The sequence below is a fragment of the Calliopsis andreniformis genome, chromosome 5 (assembly GCF_051401765.1).
Source record: "Calliopsis andreniformis isolate RMS-2024a chromosome 5, iyCalAndr_principal, whole genome shotgun sequence".
In the NCBI taxonomy this organism is placed as follows: Eukaryota; Metazoa; Arthropoda; class Insecta; order Hymenoptera; family Andrenidae; genus Calliopsis; species Calliopsis andreniformis.
The window spans coordinates 14,639,127-14,662,686 of record NC_135066.1 but is presented as its reverse complement, the minus strand read 5'-3'; the positions used below and the strand labels follow the sequence as shown (position 1 = coordinate 14,662,686).

Genomic DNA, 23,560 nt, shown 5'->3' with positions numbered 1-23,560 from the left:
CTGTCTTTCCTCTTAGCTTCCTCTCGTTTTTTTTCGTCAGTGTAGTTCGAACTTATAAATTCGGTTTCAATCATACCTTCCACACCTTGTTCAGCTAACAGCGTTCCGATTCTAAATTTCCACGTGTGGTAGTTCTTGCCGTTCAGTGGATCAATATTGAACGTATTCTTTGAAGTCAAAGCCATTATGTATTTCACCTCGTGTTATAACCTTAAAAATTGTATCCAATTTAATCGACCAATTACTGGGCCCATAACCTGTTGTTTATGGTAAATAAATACACTCCTGTATTTTGTCTTGATGATTATTTGTATCGTTAATAAGATATACACATACATATGCAAACGCAAAATGGTTTTCTCTAGATAAAACGTTACAGCGACATGACGCCTCTTGACTTGACTTTTCCATCACAACTGCCGCGCCTCGCCACCCAGGGCGCCACACTCACACACACACACAGTCCCATGCAAGTCATTACATATTAACAATAACCAAAGAGAATAATTACAATTATATTGTTCATTTGAGATGACTACATATAATTTATAATTATTAAAAATAATTTTATATTCATGATGATGAATATAAAGTAATACATACATAGCTATGTATTACAAAATCTATTAATAGAAATTAACATAAGAAATTTAAAAAAGTGGATAAAAATAAAAAAAAAAAGATCCCCGAGATTTATCAAATATATTTCTATTTTTGTTTACGTTTAATACTTTTTCTATGTTTTCTATTATTACTAAAACAAATATATGCACATACATTTCATTAATGTTTTTCTTTGAACAATTCTATAAACATATACATTTATGTAAGTAAATTTGCATGTTTCAAGACATTTGTAGTTTTAAAAATAGGGCTTTCAAGTATCGTGCCTCATAAACAACTGTTTGTTTGCTTTGCGGGGTAATAGAAAGCATATCGTGCATATCGAGAGGTTGCTCCACCACCGTCACCACATCTCTTCCATAAACTAAAAAAAAAAAAAAAAAATAACGATAAAATAATGCAAACATTTCGTGCAGTAATGAAGAAAAATATACCTTCACAATGCTCTAAAAATTGTATGCATTCCTGAAGCGTAGTGTCTTTTAAAATCACTAATTGTTTAGCCAGTTGTTCTAAAAGGGACAGGAAACATCTCTTCGCGTAAAACCAAGTGTCTGTTCCTAACTTTTTATTGTAGGGCTCTAGACTTTTCATCACTCTAGATATACCAAATTCGTAATTCCCTTTAGAACAATACAGTGTTCCAATCACTAAATTGACAATGCACAAATGAAACAATTTTTTGTCTTGATCTTCCCGCGACACCGCTTGTTCCTCTTTCTCTATTTTTTTCATAAGTCCCTCAGCTTCTGCGTTTTGAGAAGTCATAATGTAACTGACGCACAAATTGGCAAGTACTATAGCACTTACATCTAAAATCTGAAATTTCAACTATATATTATAATCCATAATTTATAATGTACGAAAAAGATAAATAAGTAAAAATAAGAACCAACATTTTCGTATTTCTTTCGAACGATTGGCTCATAGAAACCTGTTGCTTCTTTGAATTTGTTTTCTTGCATAAAGAGTGTGTGAGCTACATTTAATTTCCATACGTCATGTTCGTTACAGAATTCCACGCTTTTCCTAAAAATCTTCTCGACTTGCGTATAATTTCCAAGTTCCCAATAAATTTTCGCTTGTGCCATTAAAACAGGAACATATCTTTCCAAAGCTTCTTCGTAATCATTTACCGCCTTTTTTACAGCGACATCATCATGGTTTAATCTTGCCTCTTGAACTCGTTTTGTCGCTTTTCTTAATATTTCCATGTGTTTGTTACCGAGATCATCGAATTTACGATATGCTTCCTCTGGCGATGTTTGTTGAGTAATTAATGCATCCAAGAAATCATATAAATACTGAAAAGTATTGATACAATTGCATTTATTATCACCCTCATCTTTCGCCGCTTGCTACAGTCCTGAATTCAAATATTGTTAGTAAACGAAACCTAACCTCCAAACTCATTTCTTAATTGATTGATATCTGCTCTGTGCATATAATTGATATGTAGAGGTATTTTTATTAAACTGTGTAAGAATGGCGAATTGCAAACTAAATCAGATATTTCTGGGAGAAGTTGCATCCGTACAAAATTACGGAGCTTTTATTAAAATCCCAGGCTGTGCAGCACAAGGATTAATACATAAATCTCAGGTAGTAAAATAATGCATTCATTGTGAAACATAAAGGAATTGTTCATATTATATGATCTAAGTAATTTATCTTTATATAATTTTGTTAGGTAAGCACTGCTCATGTCGACGATGTTGCAGAAATTTTGCAAAGAGGAGAAAGAGTGTGGTGTAAAATTATTTCTATCGGGGATGATAGTAAAATAGGATTGTCTATGAAATATGTAAACCAGGGAAATGGAACAGATTTAGATCCAAATGGTGTAGAATTACAAAGAGATATGCAGAAGAAAAAAACTATGGGGAAGCATGAATCTAAAGCTATACATTTAGAAGCTGTTCTTAATACTACATGCACTAAATGTGGAACAGCTGGTCATTTATCTAAAGATTGTTTTATGTCTCCTGATGGAAAGAAGTATGAATTGATTCCTGAAATTGAGGAAGAAGCCCCTGTTCAGATACAAACTGAAACAACTGAGAAAGAAAAGAAACATAAACATAAGAAATTAAAGAAAAAACAGAAAAGTAAGAAACACAAACAAAATACAGATGATAGTGACTCTGATAAAAAAGAAGTAGTCAAAAAAAAGAAGAAGAAACACTCTAAAGATCAAAAGAAGAAAAAGAAAAGGAAGCATAATAGTTCTACCAGTGATGAAAGTTCCAGTGATAGTTCTAGTCACGATGTAAAAGCACATAAACGAAAACGTTCAGAAAGTTTAGAAAAAAGAGCAAAGAAATGTAAACACTCAAAAAGCAAATATCCTGATGGATGATAAATGATAATTGCAGCATGACTGAAAGTTAATTTTTATACTACTTTTATAATACTTCAAAGCACTAAAATATATCTAATGGAAACATTTATGATACACAGAATATTGTAACACTAAAAATTATACTTACTGGTGTTAAATATTTATAAGTCAAATGTACATTTTCTGCTAAAACATCAGCAGCTAAGTCATAGTATTGATATTTGCAATATAACAGCAATAAATTAGCAAATGTTTCAGGTGGAAATGGATTTTGTTGCAATAAAAACTGAAGTTTCTCAAATCCCTCACTTGGTTTTGTATCCATATTTATTAAGGCTTGATTATGCAAAGTAACAGCATCAAGCTCTTCTTCAGATCTTGGAGGCATATCTGTTAATGCTTCTTTTGCTGCTTCGTCTAAAAGTAATAATTTAATTATAAAATGCTAAATGTATGAAGTAACTGAAACTACTTGTTTATAATTACAATTTTGTAATTGATATTCAATGGCAGCTTTCAAGTTAAATGCCTCTGTTAAAGCAGTTTCATGGAGTGTTAATGTATTTCCAACACTACGTACTTCTATACCCTCTGTTGTCATCCCTACTCCTAACTCTGGATGTTCTCTTATACCTTGTTCAATGATATCAGCTAATATAAAATAATATAAGTTAAATTAAACAATAATAAACTTTTCAGTAATTATCATACTACAAATTTTACCAATATGTTTTAGTGATGCAGCATATTCTTTTAATTTAAAGTAACAAAGTCCTACATTATACGATAAATGAGGCTTGAAACCTGTTATTTGTAATGCATTCGTAAATTTTTTTAATGCTTGCTCGTATTGCTCTTCCTAAAAAAAGCAAAATTCAGAAAATTGTAGACAAATATTTACTTCACTTTAATACCTTGTACAAGAGACATCCTAAATTAATTTCTGTATCTACATCATCTGTTGGACATTGGTCAATAAGATTTTTTGCAACAACCATATCTTCTTGTCCATACTTTATTGCTGCTTGTAGTTTTTTTACTTTAAATTCTAAGTTGCTTTGATTAACAATGTTAGAACATATTGTCCAAGCTTCTTGATATATACACGCTTGATGCAAAGATTGTGCATGATATAATTTATATATGTTTTCACTTGGACAAAGTTGAACTAATTTTTCATAACACTGTGCAGAAGCTATGAAATCTTGCGTATAAAAATAACAGTGGGCAAGAAGAGACAAACAAGGTCTGGACTGTAAAATAATTTATCCAAAATGTATAATACATACACAACTGTCCATAATGAAAGTGAAAAATTATAATACTTTAAGATAGTCTTACATACAGAAGGATAAGAATCTAGAAGCACAATTAAAACTTTTATGGTTTCTGCATAACGCTGTTCTTTAATCTGAAAAAAGGCATTTTGATTTCATGTTTTAATTGAATAACATGGGAAGTTATTTAGAAGTCTATCAATAAATCACATAATCTTCTCTATTCTCAAAAAGTTAAATCATAAAACAATAGTTGGACATGTAATCTACCATTGTATAAATTGTCTTTGTATATTCTCCATCTTTTATATGCACATTCTGTATAAAAGTACTCATATTTTCATTAACAATGTTACTTTATTTACAAACTTTTAATAATTGCGTATTCCACAGCGTTTTAATTATTTAACTATTTCATACATACGCATTTAATGTTTTGATAAAACGTACATTTCGTAACCATGGAAACAATTGCTATTTTTAGGCAGAAGGGTAAACTACTGTAATACACGTATAATTTGTTCAATAAAAAACCATACAGCGTACAAAAAACAATTATTTATTCATCAAACTTAAAATAATTCTTTACAACAAATCTGTACATTTATCTCCATTTACAATTAAAGTTTCGCGCATAGTCCTAACACGATCACCTCTCCACCCGCACTTGACATCCACTTTACAAACTGGCCATTAAATTGATCCAAATTCCGAAATATTCGTCCCAGAATGCAAGTCGTTGAACGCGATAAGAATCGTTTCATGACCTAGCGCACAGTAATCGAAGATTCTTTCGTAAACCCACAGAACGCAAGAAATCATGCTCCAGACGAAAAAAAAAGACCCGGCGGCTATAAAGTGGCGCTATCTAAAGGACGTTCGAGCGCGGAGAGAAGAGAAAAAAAGTACGGCGAATCCAGAGGCAGACCTAGCCTCTTTTAAATGAATTTTCGAAGAAAGGCCCGATATATGTCGTTGGTCCCGATATTAAACGCACGATCGTATGCACGCGCGGCTACGTGCAATCTTAGTAGGAATTAATGGACACCGAGGATCGACGTTCCGATCAGCATTGCGCCAATAGGTGTTTTGCAGATTCGATATAATGTATATGTATGCATGTAGTGTGTAAACGAAGCGTCCCGTACGTGTAAGCCAATGCGGTGTCCCAATAGCACGGTAGTACCGTACGCGAGTCGAGTACGTGTGTGACTTCCCTCGTTGGAGAAATGTCGTCGGCACTCGTGGCCGCGAAATAAACGACGAAACATGTCCGGACCGACAGTCAGTCGTGCGCAGACACCCGGCGGTGATGTTCAAATAGGTTCGACGGTGGGCTGCGTGGTCTGTAACAGGACTGACAAGCTGTTGAAGTGTTCGCGGTGCAGGGCGGTCGCTTATTGCACGAAGGAGCACCAAAAGCGGGATTGGAAACGTCACAAAGAATTTTGCGCGACTTATTCTGTACGATCGATCGTGCCAGACACTGTTTCGACCGATAATCAAAATTCTGTTCCGGGAACCGTCAAAGATCCCATCCTCGACAGTTGCCAGATTTTGGGTGCACCAGTGATTTCTAACCTAACTGAGAAGTCAGTGCCAGATACTGGGGAGTCGAACGTTACTCCGGAACCGTATTTAAACGCGAAACAGTCTGGAGGTATGGTTATATTCGATTCCACTCTTCTCGTGTTTTTGTGAATGTTTCGATGCTTCGTGATTTATTTGTGGGCTATGTAATGTTGCACTTCGTGAATCAGATCGTGTTAACATATGATTTTTGATCGTTTTTTTATTGTGTTTTCTTTGTGTGTCAATTACTCGGTTTACTCCGAAATTTCGGGTGAAATGGTTTTGTTTCTCCTTGAGGGATCTAATGAAGTCACCTTTTCTTGAGTCTCCTATTGTGCTTGAAATATTTCTTTGTTTGACTTTCGTGTATAACACAGCATTTTAGATAAGTGTGTTATGTCTAAGTGATACAATCTTTACTTGCTATAATTTTGCAACTTGTTGGTAATATTGTTGCAAGCTTGTAAAATGAAAGATATATTTGTGAGGTTGCTTCATGTGTCAATGTTTTGTATTTGTGTTTCTGAAAAGTGAGATTAGAAAAAAATGAAAGTAATTTTAAAGAAGATAGTAGGAATGATAATAATTGTAACAAGCTGATAGCAAGTAAATATTGTATATAATTTTGGGGTAGAACTATCTATTGAGTTTATTTTGGTTGTTTGAGGTTATATATTTGTGCTCATCATTTTCAGGAACCAACAAGCGAACAGAGAAAGCAAAAGGACAAGCAGAGCAAAAAGAGAGCCAAAATCTAAAGAAAAAAGTTAATAGTGTAAAAGGAAAAGGTACTTGTAATAATAGAGCTGATGGTTGGACATCTCCGATAACGTATGAAGGAAGTTCTGAAGATACAATCCTGGGTGCCAGAGCAGAGTCATTGAATCCTGCATTAGAAGGTTCAAGAATTCTTGATAACTTACAGGATAATGAAATAGAAATGCCTACGCAACATCACAACGGTATGAAGAATTTCCCAGATGTTCATTTGGCTGCAGAGGAGGAACTGTTACCTCCTTTCCTTCACAAAAACAGAAACAATCTTGAAGAATTGATAGATGAGATTTGTAGAAATGTGATAAGAGACATGAATGAATATGGTGTGTGTGTGGTAGACAATTTTCTAGGCACAGAGAAAGGTCTAGCAGTGCTAAATGAAGTTTTAAATATGTACAGTGCCGGGTTATTTAAAGATGGACAGTTGGTTTCTAATAAAGCAGGTGCAAACGATTTAAAAACAATTCGTGGTGATCAAATAACGTGGCTTGATGGGAAAGAGAAGCAATGTCAGAATATTGGAATGCTCATATCTCAAGTGGATACTATCATCATGAGAGCAAACAAAATGAGAAATAATGGAAAAATGGGGAACTACACAATTAATGGAAGAACAAAGGTGAGTACAAATGCATTTTTTTATATTAAGGAGACTCTTAGATTTTTATGTGTTTAAGAATTTCAATAACTAAAGTTATTAAACTTTGCTTTTACTGTTAGTAAACTTTTCAATATGTAGTACTAGCGTACTTCGTTTGTGCGTAACATCGATTTTTCGGACGCATAACCGAATAAAATCGTCAATTACTCTCCAAAAAGCTTTGGCAAGGAGACTCTTTCACAAACCCAGTTTACGATATCGAATATCAGGTATAAAATTAGACCGTTCGATTCGAACCAGTGTATCAAATTTTAAATTACCCTTGTCAAAAATCACCTCTTGCAATTAAAGGTTATACCGATCGAAATTTTAAAGAATTTCTATACATAAATACCTTACTCTCTCCCGTTTACCCTTCAATACTCCATTTCATCAAATCATACATATATATAAAGCAAATCTTGAGAGCTACGATTTTCAACTTCAACAAATCCCTCGTAACAAGTCACGAAAGAAGCATATATCAATTGAACAAGTAAGGTATCAATAATCCAAGCAAATTCTATGCTTCTCAAGTTCTTCTGTTCCCATACTCGAAAATCAGAACTGTCAAACATGAACGACTTCGAAAATGTCTTATGTTCCGAAAAATATTGCTTTCATGCTGACCCAGAAGGATGAATTATGCAAGAACGATTAGACGTAGTCGAGAAGTCACGGAACGAAGGCAGGCACGAAATTGTTGGTGCGATTAACCGGAGGGAAAACAAGAGATCGTTTTCCGCAACGTCTGTCATAATCGAATTAGTCATTCGGGTTACTACGCTCCGCGCGATATCTCATAAAACTGCGACACAGCCAAATAGGAGAGGACCGTGTCGAGCATTTAATGTCGATGAAAAGAACGTCGCGCTCGATCTTGTGGGCGTCGTAGTGGCGAAGGAGTGGGAGAAGGTGGTGGTAGGCAGGGAAGGTCAGGATCCCGAAATTGCAATGATCTTTCGGGTAGCTCAGGCGCAAAACGAACGGAGCCGTGACGAGAGTGGGAACACATGTACTGCAGCCAGTCACGTACGCAGTACGACCAACTCGCTCTTCATTATCTCTTTCTCCTTCTCTTTCACCAACTCTCCCTTTCGTCTCTCATCCGGGAAGGTGACCAGGCACATGTGTAATAAGTGTTCCTCTCGATTACGCCTCTCGTCTTCTGTAAACAGAATTCGAACGGCGCGCGCTTCGGGTGAAACCAGGTGTGCTTTAGAAAAATTACCTACGTGGATTCGAGAAATATTTCAGTGGGTACCGCTGTACCTCGTGGCCCACATATGTATACTTGTGGTTACAAGGCGAGACAGCGTTAATCGTATATGTATTTCCGAGAAATTTACGTGTCTGGGTTTGAACCACAATTCTGTTTGTGTTTTACGTACACAATGTTCTTATTTGTGGAAGGAAAAAGTTCCGTTCACCCTACAATGCACAGTTTTTTTTATTATGAAATTGGAGTATAAGGGATTCTAGGAAACATTCTGTGAAATGAAAAATTGTGTGTATCTTTTATTGATTTTTGAGATATTTTTGTTTCTGAAGCACAGGACACTATTGAAGCAGTATAAACAAAATGAATAATGTAGTCCAAAGGTATTTTTTATTTTCAGTTATAAAAATGATTCAAGAATATTCTAAATGTTCATTTCTTATGCTCAGTTGGCAGATATTTTTCAACATAATATTACAATTAGAGGAGAAATTTTTAGTCGAACATAAAAGAGATAAAGCTTGTTCCTCTGAATGAAGAGCGTTGATGACAATCTGTATCACTATATCGCGTTCTTAAAATATATCTACTTGAGCTAATGTTTGAGTCACCGACGATAAAAGACAGAATAAATTTAAAATACAGAGTTTTCCTTCTGTTAGTACCTACATTACAAAAATCAAACTATCGTTGTGCACATTTACGAGTTGCAAAAGTATTTTCACTCTGTCGGTTATCGAGTTCGAATGATTAATATTTTTCTAGACACGTAACACAATCGACATTGATAGATGCTGATACTATCTGTTGATCAAGCTTTCGATCGGCATATGCTTGATCGAAGATTAACAGTCTGGTACAACTTGAATGGAAGGTTTGATAAATTAATAGGAAACGTTAAACATCATTGTTCGTGGACCACCGTTGGCTCCGATAATATTTTACACTCATTTTGATACACTTTGAACTATTGAGACTATTATTGAGTTCTTGGTTCGTATCAGCTTAAGTTACTATGAGCTCTTATTTTAGATAATACTCTTTTGTTTATACTCGATGTTAGTAATTTTTTTTCTTCACGTTTTATTCCGCAACAATGTTTTATTGATTATTTAAAATTCACTCGACGAGAAATGTCCAAACACTTTATCCTTTATTCTAAAGTACCAGGTTTAGTTAAGCACAATAATAATTTCAATAATCAAAACTTCAGAGGATTGTACAACAAATGTATTTTTGGAGTAGACGAATTGGACACTACATAGTCATTTAGCAGTGCAGAGAGATTCATTGTGTCTAAAATAACTATGTTCAGCGAAAATCTTCTTATATTTAATGAAATTCTAGAGTGATCAGCTACAATACTGGGTTAATGTATTCGTTATTAAGTCTTCGATTTATCTATTCATTATTGAGTATAATTATCTATGTAATTGTCCATAGCCATTTGAAATTATTGCCTATACAACTCACTTGCGAGTAAATATGTCCATAATATTTTTTATATATTTGAACTCTTCCATAAATACATGAACATCCAATACTCTACTCATCACTACGTACTATTTCGTAATTTCGCTGATGTATTAAGAATGAAAATTTAAGTAGACACGAGGAAATACTTTGCATGTAAATACATTAGAGGTGTTTGTAAATATATTTCTGTTTTTCCCCCACACCGTGGTCTTTTTTCCCAATTGATTGTTTAGAATCTAGTTTCGCAGAACTCACTTATCTATCATCTTCGACACAAGACTTAATTAGCATAATTACCTTTACAATCCTACCATAAAAGCAACTGAAAACAAAAGACAATATCTCATAATTTCATAGCTCAAATAAAAGACGAGCTAACTACTTCGGAGTTCAATTTCCTTCCACGTAATCTGACGTCATTATTTTCTATACATTCAAGAAAAACAGCGCAAGCTCTTCTTTCCTCGACGTTCAGATCCGAACATAATTGTATAACCGACAATAGAATCGGGGAAAACCCATGACCAGCATTATCTAACGCCAGTTGTTCATGACATTATTCCTTTATTCGACTAATATCGTTCAAAAGTTGCTGGACATGCAATAGACAGCAATGACTAACGCCTCGGCATCAGGTCGTACACTCGCGGTTAAATCCCTTGAGGCTAACAAGTGCATTTTGTTCTTTGACCTTGTCGAAGGTGAGAAACTCGACTAGTCACCACATGCAAATGCATTGTTATATATGCATATTATAACTAACGTGAATGAGAGTTTGCCAATAAACGAGAATCTCACTCGGCTCTGGGGGTTACCCTATGTAGGTATTTAACCCTACTTCATTTCTCGGGTCTTTTTTATGACCCAATTGTGGTTCTTGTTTCTTTCAATAACTTTCTTAATTTTGAAAAAAAAATGTAAAGTAATTATTGTAATAATTACTTCACTGAAAGTGAGTATTGTAAAGTGATATCTATACTTCTGATTCCTTGATATTACACTAAAAGCTCATCAGTTGTGTTCATGATGATATGCTGGTGGTCATCATTGTTTCACATAAGGTTTTCGAGAGGAACGTGGCAGGTACACGTTGCCCATTGATTTTCTGATTGATTCAAGATATTTATTGCAGTGGTGAATGAAAGTGGATGCTGCAGTGGCGAATGAAAACAAAATTTGATGTCTTCTTTATTCGAAAATCATTGTACAACGATGACATGATAATTTGTACCCTAACTCAGTAAAATCTTCTCTAAATTCAGATTCTTCTACCTCTTTTACGATTCTTCATGAAATTCAGTGAATGCTAGTGGTACACACTTATTTGTTATTTAAAAGATCAAAATAAATAAATATTCTATACTGTAACTATATTTACCACCCTTCGTATGGACTTATTTTGACGAATTTCATTTATTGGTTTTAAAATAAAAAAAATCGAGATATACAATGACTGTCTGAAATTTCTATTATTTCAACTGAAATGGTATTTTCTAGAAATATATAATTTTTAAGATTAAGCCATATAGTACAATCTCTTAACACCTACAGGCTTAATACTTGCTCATTGTTTTGTGTTTCAAATATAATGCGAATAACAATGCAATCATCCTCGTTTAATACATCAAGCGATGTATATGCTTCATAAAAAGAAAAAAGCCAAAAGAAACGCTGTCGTGAATCGATACAGTGAACTTCTGTGTTGTATTATATTTGAGATAACCGAGTCGTGTACAGCTATATACACGCAAAACAGACGATTGTCCCGTGGTTTCGGTTCATGACTCATGCAAGGAAAATATTTTCCGGATTTTAAGTGCAATAAACGCATGGCTGTTTCGCCTTTGGTTCTATGAAATGCGTTTCCAATAACTTTGAACGCAACATACTTCCTCGAATGTGTCGCAGAACCTTTTTTAGGTTACCAGTTAGATTTTATTTATGTTCTCTGCTGCATATTCATTGTGATTGGAGAAATTGTAGCATTCAGAAAACAGGCGCTTTCTTTATTAGAATCTTTCAGAAGAATAAGATATTTTAATATCTTTCCTTCTCCTATTACATATTCAGTGACTTAGAAATTCATTCACATGTATTCAGAACATTAGCCAACCGGGAAAACTAGCGTAGTATATTTTTATCCTTCAGTTCAAGATTCTACATTTATCTCTTGCCTAATTTCTCTAACTTTAAGACAAACAGTGAAATATTTTTAGATATTGAATATATGAATCTAATCGTTTGAACAAATTGGTATGCTACTATATGCGAGAGAATTTACTCGCATAAAGAATATTTGATTTAGAAACAGATACTGCAAGGACGTTCAACGTCGCTTGCAATCGCGGTACAGTTGTCTCGAAAGTATATTTGTACCATTACCTTTCACAACGAACGTTGAAACCTTCAGTTTGCCAGCACGATGCATTTTCAAGATCATTGCATTTTATGTTGATGACATAACCTTGAATTATGAACTACACGTACCATATTTGCGGAGATAATTACCTACGTATCATCATCTTTTATTATTTTTTTTTAACACGTGATTGATTGACAGAAGAAAATAATAAATTGTTAGATTTTCAAAAGGAATCAGGAAATATTGTATGTTAATTACATTCGTTATACTATCTATGTTTTGCAAAATTTTTTTTTGAAGTCGCCTCTAATAAGAGTTATCAGTTTTTTTACTGTATGTGAAGTAGGAACATACTTGCATAATACCTACTGTGTAGATATATTACACGGAAATTAATTCCAACGTTTGAAATGCTTCTTGGATGTCGTTCAAACGCTAAAAATCCCATTGTGACGTGTGAGCTTCTACGTATCGCATGTAACGCAAATTTAGAAGCTTTTAAACACTCGATTTACCTAGACTGACTACTATTGACGCAACATCAATTGTAAAGTCATTGCAGCTAAAAGTAATACTTAAAGTATTACTCCTTGTAAGAATTGATAAATCAAGATACTCTATATTTCCTCTGTTATAAATAATAGAATTATAATCATATTACTTTTATCATAACATCAAAACCACACTAGTTGACAGTTAATATATTTTCATAGATATAGAATTGCATTGATATGACCAATTTTTGACGCTAAAGTTAAAATATTACTTGCCACAAAGAAACTCATCCCACAAATATTCGAAACATTATCTTAAGTATTTTAAGAATCTTGTAAATATAAAAAACAAAGTATCCATATTTCCATCACAGTTAATCACTTTGTTAATCCTTGATAAGAATGCACTGACTTGATATTGTCAGGAACAGTTACTTAAATTTATTCAACGATCTTTCTACTTCCTTTGATTCACAAACTGACTTCAGACTTTTCAACAATAATTTGATTATTGGTACTATGATTCCAGAAAATATATTTCAAAACTGTCGTTCGTAAGGTCTGTTGCCAGCATTCAGTGTTCACACTCAGAGGGTCTATCGACCTTTGTATTATACACGAATTTTGTAAAGAGCAACGTTTATATCTATACCAGACGACGCCGCGGCTTCTCGAGAGTCCACAAATGTTTTACTCAATTTTGAGCGATTCCCATCGTTATCGCGGTACATACTTTCGGCAGGTCGTGTCCCTTATCAAAGGAACGTGACAAGCTGCACGTAGAACGGGCAGTATCATTTTTTTTGCCATGATGTTGCACCAAGTTTGTAATTTCGGTATCGCCAAGTCAATTGTGTGGCTAGATAATAATTAGACCGAGAAAAAGAGAAATACTGTCTGAATATTGTCTAAAACTAATGTATATTCTTGTGATAAAAGGAGAAATGTAATTGCACTGCAAAACAGTTTGCAGAACGTCAGGAATGTTTTTGGCTTTTAATCTGGTGTAACCTTTTGGCCTTTTGAAAGACATGTGGTTTAAATGGAAATTTACAACTATGTACATTTTTTATAATTTCACGTTTGAAAGTAAGACAGTGGATATCTAGATATTTGCACAGTTATTAATATCTTATTTTATCAGTTGGTTAGTCAGGTAGTTTGCAATTAAGCGAGACTTCGCGTTTCGTCTCGAAAAGAGTCCTTTTTAGGAATAAAAAAAACTGTTTTTTAAATCACTTCCGTATTTGCAATGTACATGCATCAATCATTCTTCTTACTATATTTACATTTTCAACGGAAGATTTTGCTAATTTTTAGAACTAGAAAGAGTTAATGAAAAGGCGCTCTAGAATAAACATTAATACTTGAAGTTAATTGCTTTCATAACTTTTGAAATAGAATTACTAAAAAGGAATTGAAATTACGTGAAAATGATATACTGAATCTTTTTACTTTCACTTTCAAAAAGGATCTCTTTTCTTAGAAAACAAAGTAAAAACCTTGGAAGAGATTCAGTTGTCTTACAACCAAACAAACAATCGTATTCTATTATAAAGTGCACAGTAAAACTGTAAAACGAAAGGCCTTTTGCTTATAATTATACAAGTATAATTTATTCTGAAAGAGAATGGCGTGTTTTCGCGTTCAACTCGCTCGAACACTGCCGCTGATTGACGCTACGGAAATCGAAATAGATAATAGCTAACTGATTACACAGACGTTTCTGTGTTGCTTCATATGTTAAAACAAAACGATCGAAGCTGGACACATTATCGATTGTCCTCTTAAAGCTGATCTAACGGAGCACAATGGTCATTGAAAATTGTATCAATATTGAATAAAAATTTCTATGTACAGTTCTGAAAAAGGAAAGGAGTGCTGCGATTCTGGTCTACATCGTAGAAGTTCGTACTTTTGAATATTTTCCCGCCCACATCTTTTACCTCTTCTGATTAGCGAGCTCGGTGAAAGGCATTTGCCATTCCGTTGCGCTACTAAAGAACACGTAGCACGAAAGGCTCACTTATTTGGACCAAGATATAAATTATCCACGTACATCGAGGAATTAAGAGACGTGAGTGTCCCACTTGCTGGTACATGAATACAAATTCTTTTTTTCTTTTAATTAGTGCGTATTATTTAGTGTCCATGTGAAAGGAGTGAATATTTAAGAGTACACCAGGCAGAATAAAGACGTCTAATACGCGAATTTTGTCATTTCACATTAATTATGCTTGAAAACGCATATCAAAGTGTCTACTGATATTGTGTCTAATGTGATTCTTAGAGAGCTACGAACTGGTTAAATGGGATGGAAAAATGACTGACATACTTTTCCTAGAAATTGGTATGACCTACTGATAGAAAAAGAAGACTGAATAATTTAAAATTTTGCGAATTCGTAATTTTTAACATTTTCAAAACCACCGTGTGTGTATCGACTTTTGCAAAAAATACGTTAGGAATCATTCATCATTATCGTAAGACTATCATTAGCTATCAGACTATCATTAAATTACATGCGGTATTGTGAAATCACCACTCACCTAGACGACGATAGCTTATCCCTCTTTATGTGTATGTTACTCCAGAATCAAGCGAGCCATCTGTCTAAAAATTATACAGCTCTTTCCTTAATAGCTCGTCAGATCTATCAATATTCTTCTCGTCATTCTCACGAGTGCCAGACATGTGTACACTGTACACCATGAATACCATGGACAACAAGTGTTCCACAGTTCGCAATTCATAAATGAAGCAAACACAAAAAGTCAGGGAAGCAAGTGTGCCGCGGCTCTAACAATTTGTCCTCATTTCGGGCAGAATCAAATCTCATGAATACCCCATTCGGTGACGTCCTTCGTGTGAATACATCAACGTTTCCGGTTTTACGAAATAAAGGCAAAAGATCGGGTGGCGCTTATTTCGTTGGATTACGTGAGGATCCTCACGCTGTGGTGGCAAGGTTAGCGGGTCATTTGGGTCAAGGCTAAAAGGTGGTCCCTACATTCGTGTCTCTCCCTCTGAAGACCTTGCTGAACCCTTTTTGTGCACGAGCGCCCATTCAGGGACCTTTAACTGACTCCACGCGCGTTCCACTGATTATACCTCGCTGCAGATATCCGACTTGTGCTAACACTCCGAGGCACCGAATATGGCCTGCCCTATGTTCATCTGACAGAGAGGCACAAGATGATGTCACTGAAGCTGAATGTTCCTGTCACATAAATGAATCATTCACCCAATGATTAACTCCGCTTTTTGAATTTTTTAAAATTTTAGTCACAAAATACTTAATGCTTGACCTTTCACATTTAAAATAAATGTAAATGTTTCTGTTTTTTGGAGTGATTTGGTAAATGAGCAACTTAAGTATCATTCATAGACATTTTTTAGATACCTTCCCCATGCAGGATGAGTCATGCCATTGGGAAGAAACTTGATTGCTTGTAATTAAGGAAAAACAGTGTAGGGAAAATTATTAATCTAAATGATTCACATGTACAAGTATAATATTATGTAGGATAATACTTTCTAATTGCAAACAAGTAAAAAGTGTGGCTTGTTCCCACAAGTTTATCTTCATTGACTTGCTTCTCTTGTGAATGATAAGTAGAATTAATTAAGAAAAACAGTGCATGTGAAGTCATGTGGGCTTCTTTAAACCTCATTTTTTTTCGACAAAACAAACCTCATTTTATTTTCAAAGCATTTCTTGTGATACAGCTTGCCCAAGTCTAATTTGTGATTGACCGATAAAGCGTTCTTTGCAATTCTCGATTCAGACTCGTGATTCATGCACAAGGAATAAAGTACGAATGAAATTTGCCCTTCTTTAGCTCAAAGTTTATTCTTATCTGTGTAATATTCAAATTATGGGAATTCATTAAATGCCCGATATATAACTCCTGAGTAAATATGGGCTGTTCTGCTTGTGGTAGAGTACTTTGCATACATGTCGAAGATAGGGGTTCGTAGTTTACAACCGGTAGTGTGTACGTAGGCTCGAACAAAGCAAGTTCAGTACTCTGTGCGTTCCACGTAGCAGTGAATGAAACTTCAGGCATGTCGTTATCCTTCGTGAGAAGCATCACGTAGCAGAAAGGAACAGGATATTTCCTACCCTGATTACTTCATCACGCTACAAGTGATCTTATCATGTAAACATTTCGATCTTTTTAATAAGAATGTACACATGTGGAAGAGAGTACTATATAATTACGAATTTTTTGAAATTAGAAAAGAAAACATGTAAAGATGTAGAAGATAGTAAAAGAGTGCGAAAATAATATTCAATAGATAATACTATTCCATCTCTACATTAATTTTTTTTTTTACATGGAATAATTTTTGTTAAAAATATCTATACGATTTTTAAGACATTAACAATTTCTAAGCTTCAACTTTAAATTGAGCTGATTTGTCTTCTTTCCTAAAATTTGTGCGAAACTATATTAAAAATTGAAGTTAATCAGATATATATGATTTGGAAAACCCACTTAATATCGTTAAAAAAGATTAGATTAATATTATTCTAGATACGGTATGCAGTCCTTTTCAGTGCTGTAACTTCATCAGTTATTCAAATTCCAAAAAGTCCTCTTACCACAGTGTTCTACACATATGCAACAAAAAATGCAAAGAAATATTTTCACTTTTTAAAACTGCAGAGTGGTGTATTCACTTAGAACTCAGAACAGTGTGTTCTACCGTTTCGAAAATGTCCCTTTCCTAATACAGGAAGCAAGAAAGAATTTAAACGCATTGGAATTCCCTCGACGAGAGAAAATACTACGTGCAAAGGTAGTGGACTCGAATGTATGGTCGTTGGGAGTACGTGCATCATCCAACGAGGTGAATGAAAGCTTGAGCACGTTGCAACCCTCACGTATCCGTGATTCATTGCGTGATGAAGGACACGTGAGATTTCCTACCCAACTCTTCCCCTGGTTTCATTGAGAAACTTGGTGCAAGATCCAAATAGTAGGCACACTGTTCCAATAATTATGAAAATGGTCTAAGCGAAAATACAAAGGTAAAATTTATCGTTTATTTGGTTGCATTTATTTTCATTATAAAATAAGTGATAGATTCAACTTCTATAGATTTTCGATTTAGACCACTTTCATAATTATCAGCACAATTTATTGTCCTTACGTTTCCATATTCATGAAAATTTGGTGACCACTTAAACTACTACGAGAAGTCATGTTAATCGATACGAAGATCGCTGATGATTCTGTTGCTTCAGAACGGAGGAGTATCATGCGAGACATCGACCTGACCTAGCATACAACCAGAACAGCCTTATTCCTTGTAATGTGCAAATTGTGTGATTCACACCAGTTACGCGCGATGTTAACCTTCCAAGTTGTGCTTACATTTATATCTAATAATAGGGACTTGGTTCAATATTTCAGCGACTGGTATATTCGTAAAACGTTTTCTGATGATTATTGTGTCAAGACTTGCAGATGTTGGGTGTCAGTGTACGCGACGATCAATCATCAGGAAAAACAATACGGATGTGATATAAAACATATGATAGTGTTTCTTATTAAAATATTTTGGAGAAATTATTGTTAACTCTTTGCTTTTATTTTTAATGAAAATGAATAACTGTATCTTGGTTGTATTTTATTTGCATCTTTGCCTAATAAGTATTGAATTTGTGTATAAAATACAATTGATAGAGAATTGAATACATTCTATGGTTACTAAGGCATGAATTACATTCGTAGACGATGATGAAGGCAAAATTAGTAACTTCAACAAAGACGAGACAGAAGTATTAATGAAATGAGTAATGTCATTATTGTGTCGGTAAATAAAAAACAGACTTCTTGTACATATTCCCAAATTTACGTAATAAAAGGAAGGAGAAAAGGATCTTTTGAAAAATAAAAGACAGAATAATGACTGAAGTGTAAATAAGACTAAAAGATAAAATGATTTTACATGGAATTGACAAAAATTCTGAAAATATAAGTTTTTTATTTGATGTTCTCTAAAAAATAAGGTTATTCAAACACCTAATATAAAAGTAAAAAATGAAATGCAAACAAAAATACAACATTTTCGGCACATGATACACATAAAACTATTTACAATGTTTGTTAATAAACATGTAATCATTAAATAATGATGTAGTGCGGAAGTGGCGTACGTGCAAGCCGCGCGCATACAATCTCTCGTTATCTGCAATGTCAGTTAATCGATTTAAAACAGCGATTACATTACTCGGAATATTTAATATTTTTACAGATAACGTAATATTCGGCGAAATATAAATAAACTGAAGTTATTCGCGATGTAACACCAATTAAATGGTTTTTTTTTCGACTTGTAACTCTAAAGAAAAGTATTTCATAGAAAAAAGTTATACAGATGCTACTTGCCTATTTAACTTCTGATAATATAAGATTACTATTTAGTCCAGATATTATACATTCGACTTACTACGTCTCCGAAACTGCTTTATCTTTACCAGTCCCTAATTGAAAACATAAAAGTGTCTTCTCACACGTAATTAATGATATTGACTTATCATTAGTAATAAAGTGTAATTTAAAAAATATTGTTCACGATACAAAACCATAAGTCAGGTTTTTATTATAAAAAGTAGGTACTATTTATGATAACATTTCTATGCTAAAAATTTCTATAACAATTCTATAACAAAGAGACTAAGAAAAACATTCACTGTCATATATCAAATATTTTTCAGTTTTCGAATATATTTATTCTTAAAAAGATGAAACAGCAGCAGTTTACGAACAGATGTATTTTTACGTCAGTGGCTGCGAATGCATTAAATATCCAAACAATCATCGTCTATATTTATATATCTTTCCCTTTCCTAAAATCAAATGAAGTGTGTCCAAAGTCTCTCTCTTATGTCTCATTTGTTTACAGCTTTGCTTCATCCGAAATGTGTTTTTTGGAATAGTCAACGAGTTTTGCAGAAACAGTTGAATGTTTTTAAATTTATTAAGAATCTACTATTCAAATATTCAAATTATTAAATACTTCTAGAAAGGAAAAAGAAGAAATGTCTCTTAAATACTTTCTTTTGCCTTAGGAAAGTAGACTTCTACACACTGTTCAACTTTTTCCTCTGCCACTTTTCCTCAGTTTAACTAGAAAACAGATACCCTATAATTTATCTCAGTTACGTGAGCCATCCTATACAATTTTGCAAGTCTGAACTCTTGATCTAAAAAAGGTCTCTGCTAGAATGTTTTGCTTTCTCCGCGAATTTAAGAAGAGATTTTTTCTTTCAGGCGATGGTGGCTTGCTATCCTGGTCACGGCTCGCATTACGTGAAACATGTGGACAATCCAAATCGAGACGGACGATGCATCACCGCCATTTACTATCTCAATCGGGATTGGGATATCAAGGTAAATACATGCTCAATCATTAACATTGCATAGCCTTTACATGCTGTAAATTTAAGTTCTAATTTTCTATGCAAAAAGTGAGTCATTAGAAAGAGGACGCTTAAATGTCTCTGTTAAGTTTGAGTATTTAATCCTTGGAGCTATAATTGACATTTTAATAGTTCTTTTTCTTTTTCATTAAAATTCAAAGATACACTTAGCGTTTAATTAATGAAACTTAATTTAATGAAACTTATTTCAAAAATCTTTCTTGTGGTACCATCACGGTACACCTGACTGCCTTTCACTTCGTTGCAGATTTCAGCTCTCTGGCGTAAAGAAGTGACGTATTTCGAAAATTCTTACTTTCGTTTATATTTCTGGTCCTATTAATTGTATAAAATAAATTGCTCAGTTATGAATGCATTAAATTTAGGGAATTCTGTGGCTACAAACTGGACTTATAAATCTAAGACTATTCATTTTCTTTATACAAAACCTAGCAAAAAGTAATGAAACGAAAAATACAGTTAATAAAGGTATTGAGTGTAAAAAAGAGAGAGGCTTCTTAACTTTAAGTCACCTGTAAAAATTCAAGCACATATGACTCATTCACATGCCAAAGTGACAAACTCCGTTTTTTGAATTTTTTAAAATTTTAGTACCAAATCTCTTAATCCATACTTAACCTTTTATGTTTAAAATAACTATAAATATTTGTGTTTTGAGGAGTCAATCAATTTGATAAATGCATGAGTGACTCATAGTATATGAATATCTTGAATGGAGATGTGTACTTTGCCAGAACAATGAAAACATTTGAATACTCTGTTCCAAGCTGACCGAGTCTTTTCAATCGAAACATTCGTAAGAACATGGGAATTAACAGAGCGTAAAGGGCATTTAGGGCCTACGTGAGCAACTCCATGTAACATCTCTGCTTTGCATATGCACAGGAATATCGTATTGGAAAATATTTACATTAACATAAGCGAAAAAATATCTGAAGCCGAAACGTATGCCGCTTTCCAAAATATACAACAGTCGGGTGTGAAATATCTTGCACGATAACGTGTCTGCCACCCCTAAATCTTTCGTAAATACATCTGCCTTCGAATGAACAGACCCATGGAACTTTAAAATTAATATACATACGAATATTATTTAGCCAAAAAACAGTAACTTCTCACGCCTTTCCATTTGCTTTAAAATTGCTGTGCTTCTTTGATTAAAATAAAAGAATTATATAGATGTTCAAATTTCAAGTTTGTATTACATATTTATATAGATCTTCATTTTACTTCGTGAAGTCTATTTAATGAAGATATGCAGTATATGTATTCCAAGAACTGTAAGCTCTTAATAAAAAAATATGCTTCAATTACTTCGTTATTAAGCATTTTTTATGATGGCCTTTCTATCACTTATAATAGCTATATTTGGTCTTTATGATTGCAGAAAAATGGGGGCCTCTTGAGGATATTTCCAGAAGGTTGGCGCGATCAAGTAGCGGATATTGAACCACTCTTCGATAGAATACTGTTCTTCTGGTCCGACAGGAGAAATCCGCACGAAGTACAGCCGGCATATAAAACCAGATATGCAATCACTCTATGGTACTTCGACGCTGAAGAAAGGAATCAAGCTTGTCGAAGATATCAGAGAGAAAGTAGGTACATTAGTTATGACTGAAATGTGAAAAATTTACCTAGTTATTATTAAGAATATTATTATTAAGAACATTAAAAATTCTGGCTCAATTTCAATTTGGATATTTTTTATACCTATTACAATATAGCATGTTATAAAATAACAGAGTATTTTGCTTATATTCTTGTTGCTAAAAATATGGTTGATACATAAAGTAGATTTCAGTAGCCCTTAAGTTTTATCTGAAATGTTAATTGATAAAAAGTCCTTATAGTTTAAGTAATAATGCGTAATAGAATCACTTAAACGAACAAATGAAATATTGTCAATTTTATTATTTTTGACATTTAACAAATTTTGTTTTATATTGTTTTCAGGAGAATTACATGCGAAGAAGGAAAATTCGTGAGACATGGAGTATGAAGGACTGTTACACAGTCCGTCGACTGAGAATGTAACTCTATTAGCTAAACTTACACACCTGTACATAGTAACATGATGAAAGCACTAGTACATAAAATATTATGTATTATTATGTATTAAGATGTAGTCGATTACGAGAGATATTGACATCAGACTACAAAACTGTTTAAGGATGTGCAATAGATATAAGCGCGTTCTTTTCTCTTTTACACGCGGCACTGTAATATATTCGAATGGGTAAGTGCGCGATAGCTCCTACAATTCACAATTATATATATAATCATTAAACTCAGTTTTTTTTAACATTCTATGCCCACATTTTATCTGGAAGTTTGAAGAGTAAAATTTAGCATTCGCTTGCCACTCGATTGAAAATTTATTCGTTATTAACACAATACTTAGCTTCCAATAGTTGGAGGACGAAAAAATTCTTACAGCACTCGTAAATTGTACAACTGCGAGGATATATAATGTACAGAGATAACGGGTGCATGTGTGTGTGCATGTAAGACACGAGAGAGAAAAGGGAGAGAATGATTTGAAAAGTAAAAAGTTTCTATAGTAGAATTTTCTGAAAATATGTCTTAATTATTACATTTGAAATATATCTGTTTCCCTAACTTCTACATAGCTGAGACTGTTAATAGCAATTTGGCTTGTTATTAAAATGAACTGTAATGTTCGTAAAATTTTCATGATTTATTATTGTATCTAATGTTTTACGCATTGTTCTACAAGTTATAATTGTCACACCGATATTTGATTGAACGGCCAGTAACTGACTTATGCTTCCATGCAGTGAATTAAGACGGGGCCCAGTCTGTACCTGTAATATTGTTATGTACATTGCAAAGAGGTAGAAACACTGTGTTTACTATTGTATGTATCTATTTATATAAATCGATAAGAAAAAAGCAAAAAAAAAAAAAAAGAAAAGAATAAACTCGTCGTACTTCCTGTGTCCCACTTAAAAAGTCTGATACACAATTTTGTTAGTCAATTTGGAAGAGAAGAGTGTTGAATTTTTGTGACGTGTATTATGTTAATCATATTAAACTTATTTGATCGTAGAAATACGGTTAATAAGTTATTTTTCGATTCTCTTTCATTGTATTATTAGACACGGAGGACCAACAAATCACCCAGTATCCTTAACAAGAGATTAAGTTATTTTCAACTTAATTTAATACGTTCTTATATTTAATAATAAAGATTGTTGTGGATTAAGTTATGAACTGAAGATGCATTTTTAAAGTATTGTAAAACTGATACAAATTGTGATGTGAAAATAAATATTGTACAAAGTCGGCATATAATCAT

General features: G+C 33.6%; 3 protein-coding genes across 5 annotated transcripts; 2 read left to right on the top strand and 1 right to left on the bottom strand.

The window, feature by feature from the left end:
- Nucleotides 1-718: 718 nt before the first annotated feature.
- On the bottom strand, nucleotides 719-5,300 carry Ttc30 (tetratricopeptide repeat domain 30). 2 transcript variants are annotated; one of them, XM_076378826.1, is made up of 9 exons: nucleotides 4,513-5,300; nucleotides 4,311-4,376; nucleotides 3,880-4,218; nucleotides 3,689-3,824; nucleotides 3,452-3,616; nucleotides 3,114-3,382; nucleotides 1,521-1,928; nucleotides 1,059-1,443; nucleotides 719-988 (listed from the first exon to the last, which is right to left on the bottom strand). In XM_076378826.1, exons 1-9 carry the CDS (start codon nucleotides 4,576-4,578, stop codon nucleotides 846-848), a joined length of 1,977 nt encoding a protein of 658 aa, XP_076234941.1. In that variant the 5' UTR covers nucleotides 4,579-5,300; the 3' UTR covers nucleotides 719-845. The 2 variants fall into 2 exon arrangements, with proteins under 2 accessions (XP_076234941.1, XP_076234940.1); XM_076378825.1 differs by having other exon boundaries at nucleotides 767-1,443.
- LOC143179533 (zinc finger CCHC domain-containing protein 17) lies at nucleotides 1,858-3,507 on the top strand. 2 transcript variants are annotated; one of them, XR_013001979.1, is made up of 3 exons: nucleotides 1,858-2,226; nucleotides 2,315-3,139; nucleotides 3,224-3,507. XR_013001979.1 is itself a non-coding variant. In XM_076378831.1 (2 exons), exons 1-2 carry the CDS (start codon nucleotides 2,110-2,112, stop codon nucleotides 2,981-2,983), a joined length of 786 nt encoding a protein of 261 aa, XP_076234946.1. In that variant the 5' UTR covers nucleotides 1,858-2,109; the 3' UTR covers nucleotides 2,984-3,507. The 2 variants fall into 2 exon arrangements, 1 of the variants encoding a protein (XP_076234946.1); XM_076378831.1 differs by having other exon boundaries at nucleotides 2,315-3,507.
- An 85-nt stretch (nucleotides 5,301-5,385) lies between the features above and the next one.
- Nucleotides 5,386-23,547, top strand: Hph (HIF prolyl hydroxylase). Its single transcript, XM_076378829.1, has 5 exons — nucleotides 5,386-5,902; nucleotides 6,510-7,210; nucleotides 20,069-20,188; nucleotides 21,626-21,836; nucleotides 22,195-23,547. Exons 1-5 carry the CDS (start codon nucleotides 5,512-5,514, stop codon nucleotides 22,224-22,226), a joined length of 1,455 nt encoding a protein of 484 aa, XP_076234944.1. The 5' UTR covers nucleotides 5,386-5,511; the 3' UTR covers nucleotides 22,227-23,547.
- Nucleotides 23,548-23,560: the final 13 nt, after the last annotated feature.

Excerpts from the sequence above, each read along its gene's own strand:
- LOC143179533 (XM_076378831.1), top strand. The coding sequence starts at position 2,110 with ATGGCGAATTGCAAACTAAATCAGATATTTCTGGGAGAAGTTGCATCC. Across the intron at positions 2,227-2,314 it reads GATTAATACATAAATCTCAG|GTAAGCACTGCTCATGTCGA; the intron begins GTAGTAAAATAA and ends TAATTTTGTTAG.
- Ttc30 (XM_076378825.1), bottom strand. The coding sequence starts at position 4,578 with ATGAGTACTTTTATACAGAATGTGCATATAAAAGATGGAGAATATACA. Across the intron at positions 4,219-4,310 it reads TTCTAGATTCTTATCCTTCT|TCCAGACCTTGTTTGTCTCT; the intron begins GTATGTAAGACT and ends ATTATTTTACAG. Across the intron at positions 3,383-3,451 it reads TGAATATCAATTACAAAATT|ACGAAGCAGCAAAAGAAGCA; the intron begins GTAATTATAAAC and ends TATTACTTTTAG.
- Hph (XM_076378829.1), top strand. The coding sequence starts at position 5,512 with ATGTCCGGACCGACAGTCAGTCGTGCGCAGACACCCGGCGGTGATGTT. Across the intron at positions 7,211-20,068 it reads CAATTAATGGAAGAACAAAG|GCGATGGTGGCTTGCTATCC; the intron begins GTGAGTACAAAT and ends TTTTTCTTTCAG. Across the intron at positions 21,837-22,194 it reads TCGAAGATATCAGAGAGAAA|GAGAATTACATGCGAAGAAG; the intron begins GTAGGTACATTA and ends TATTGTTTTCAG.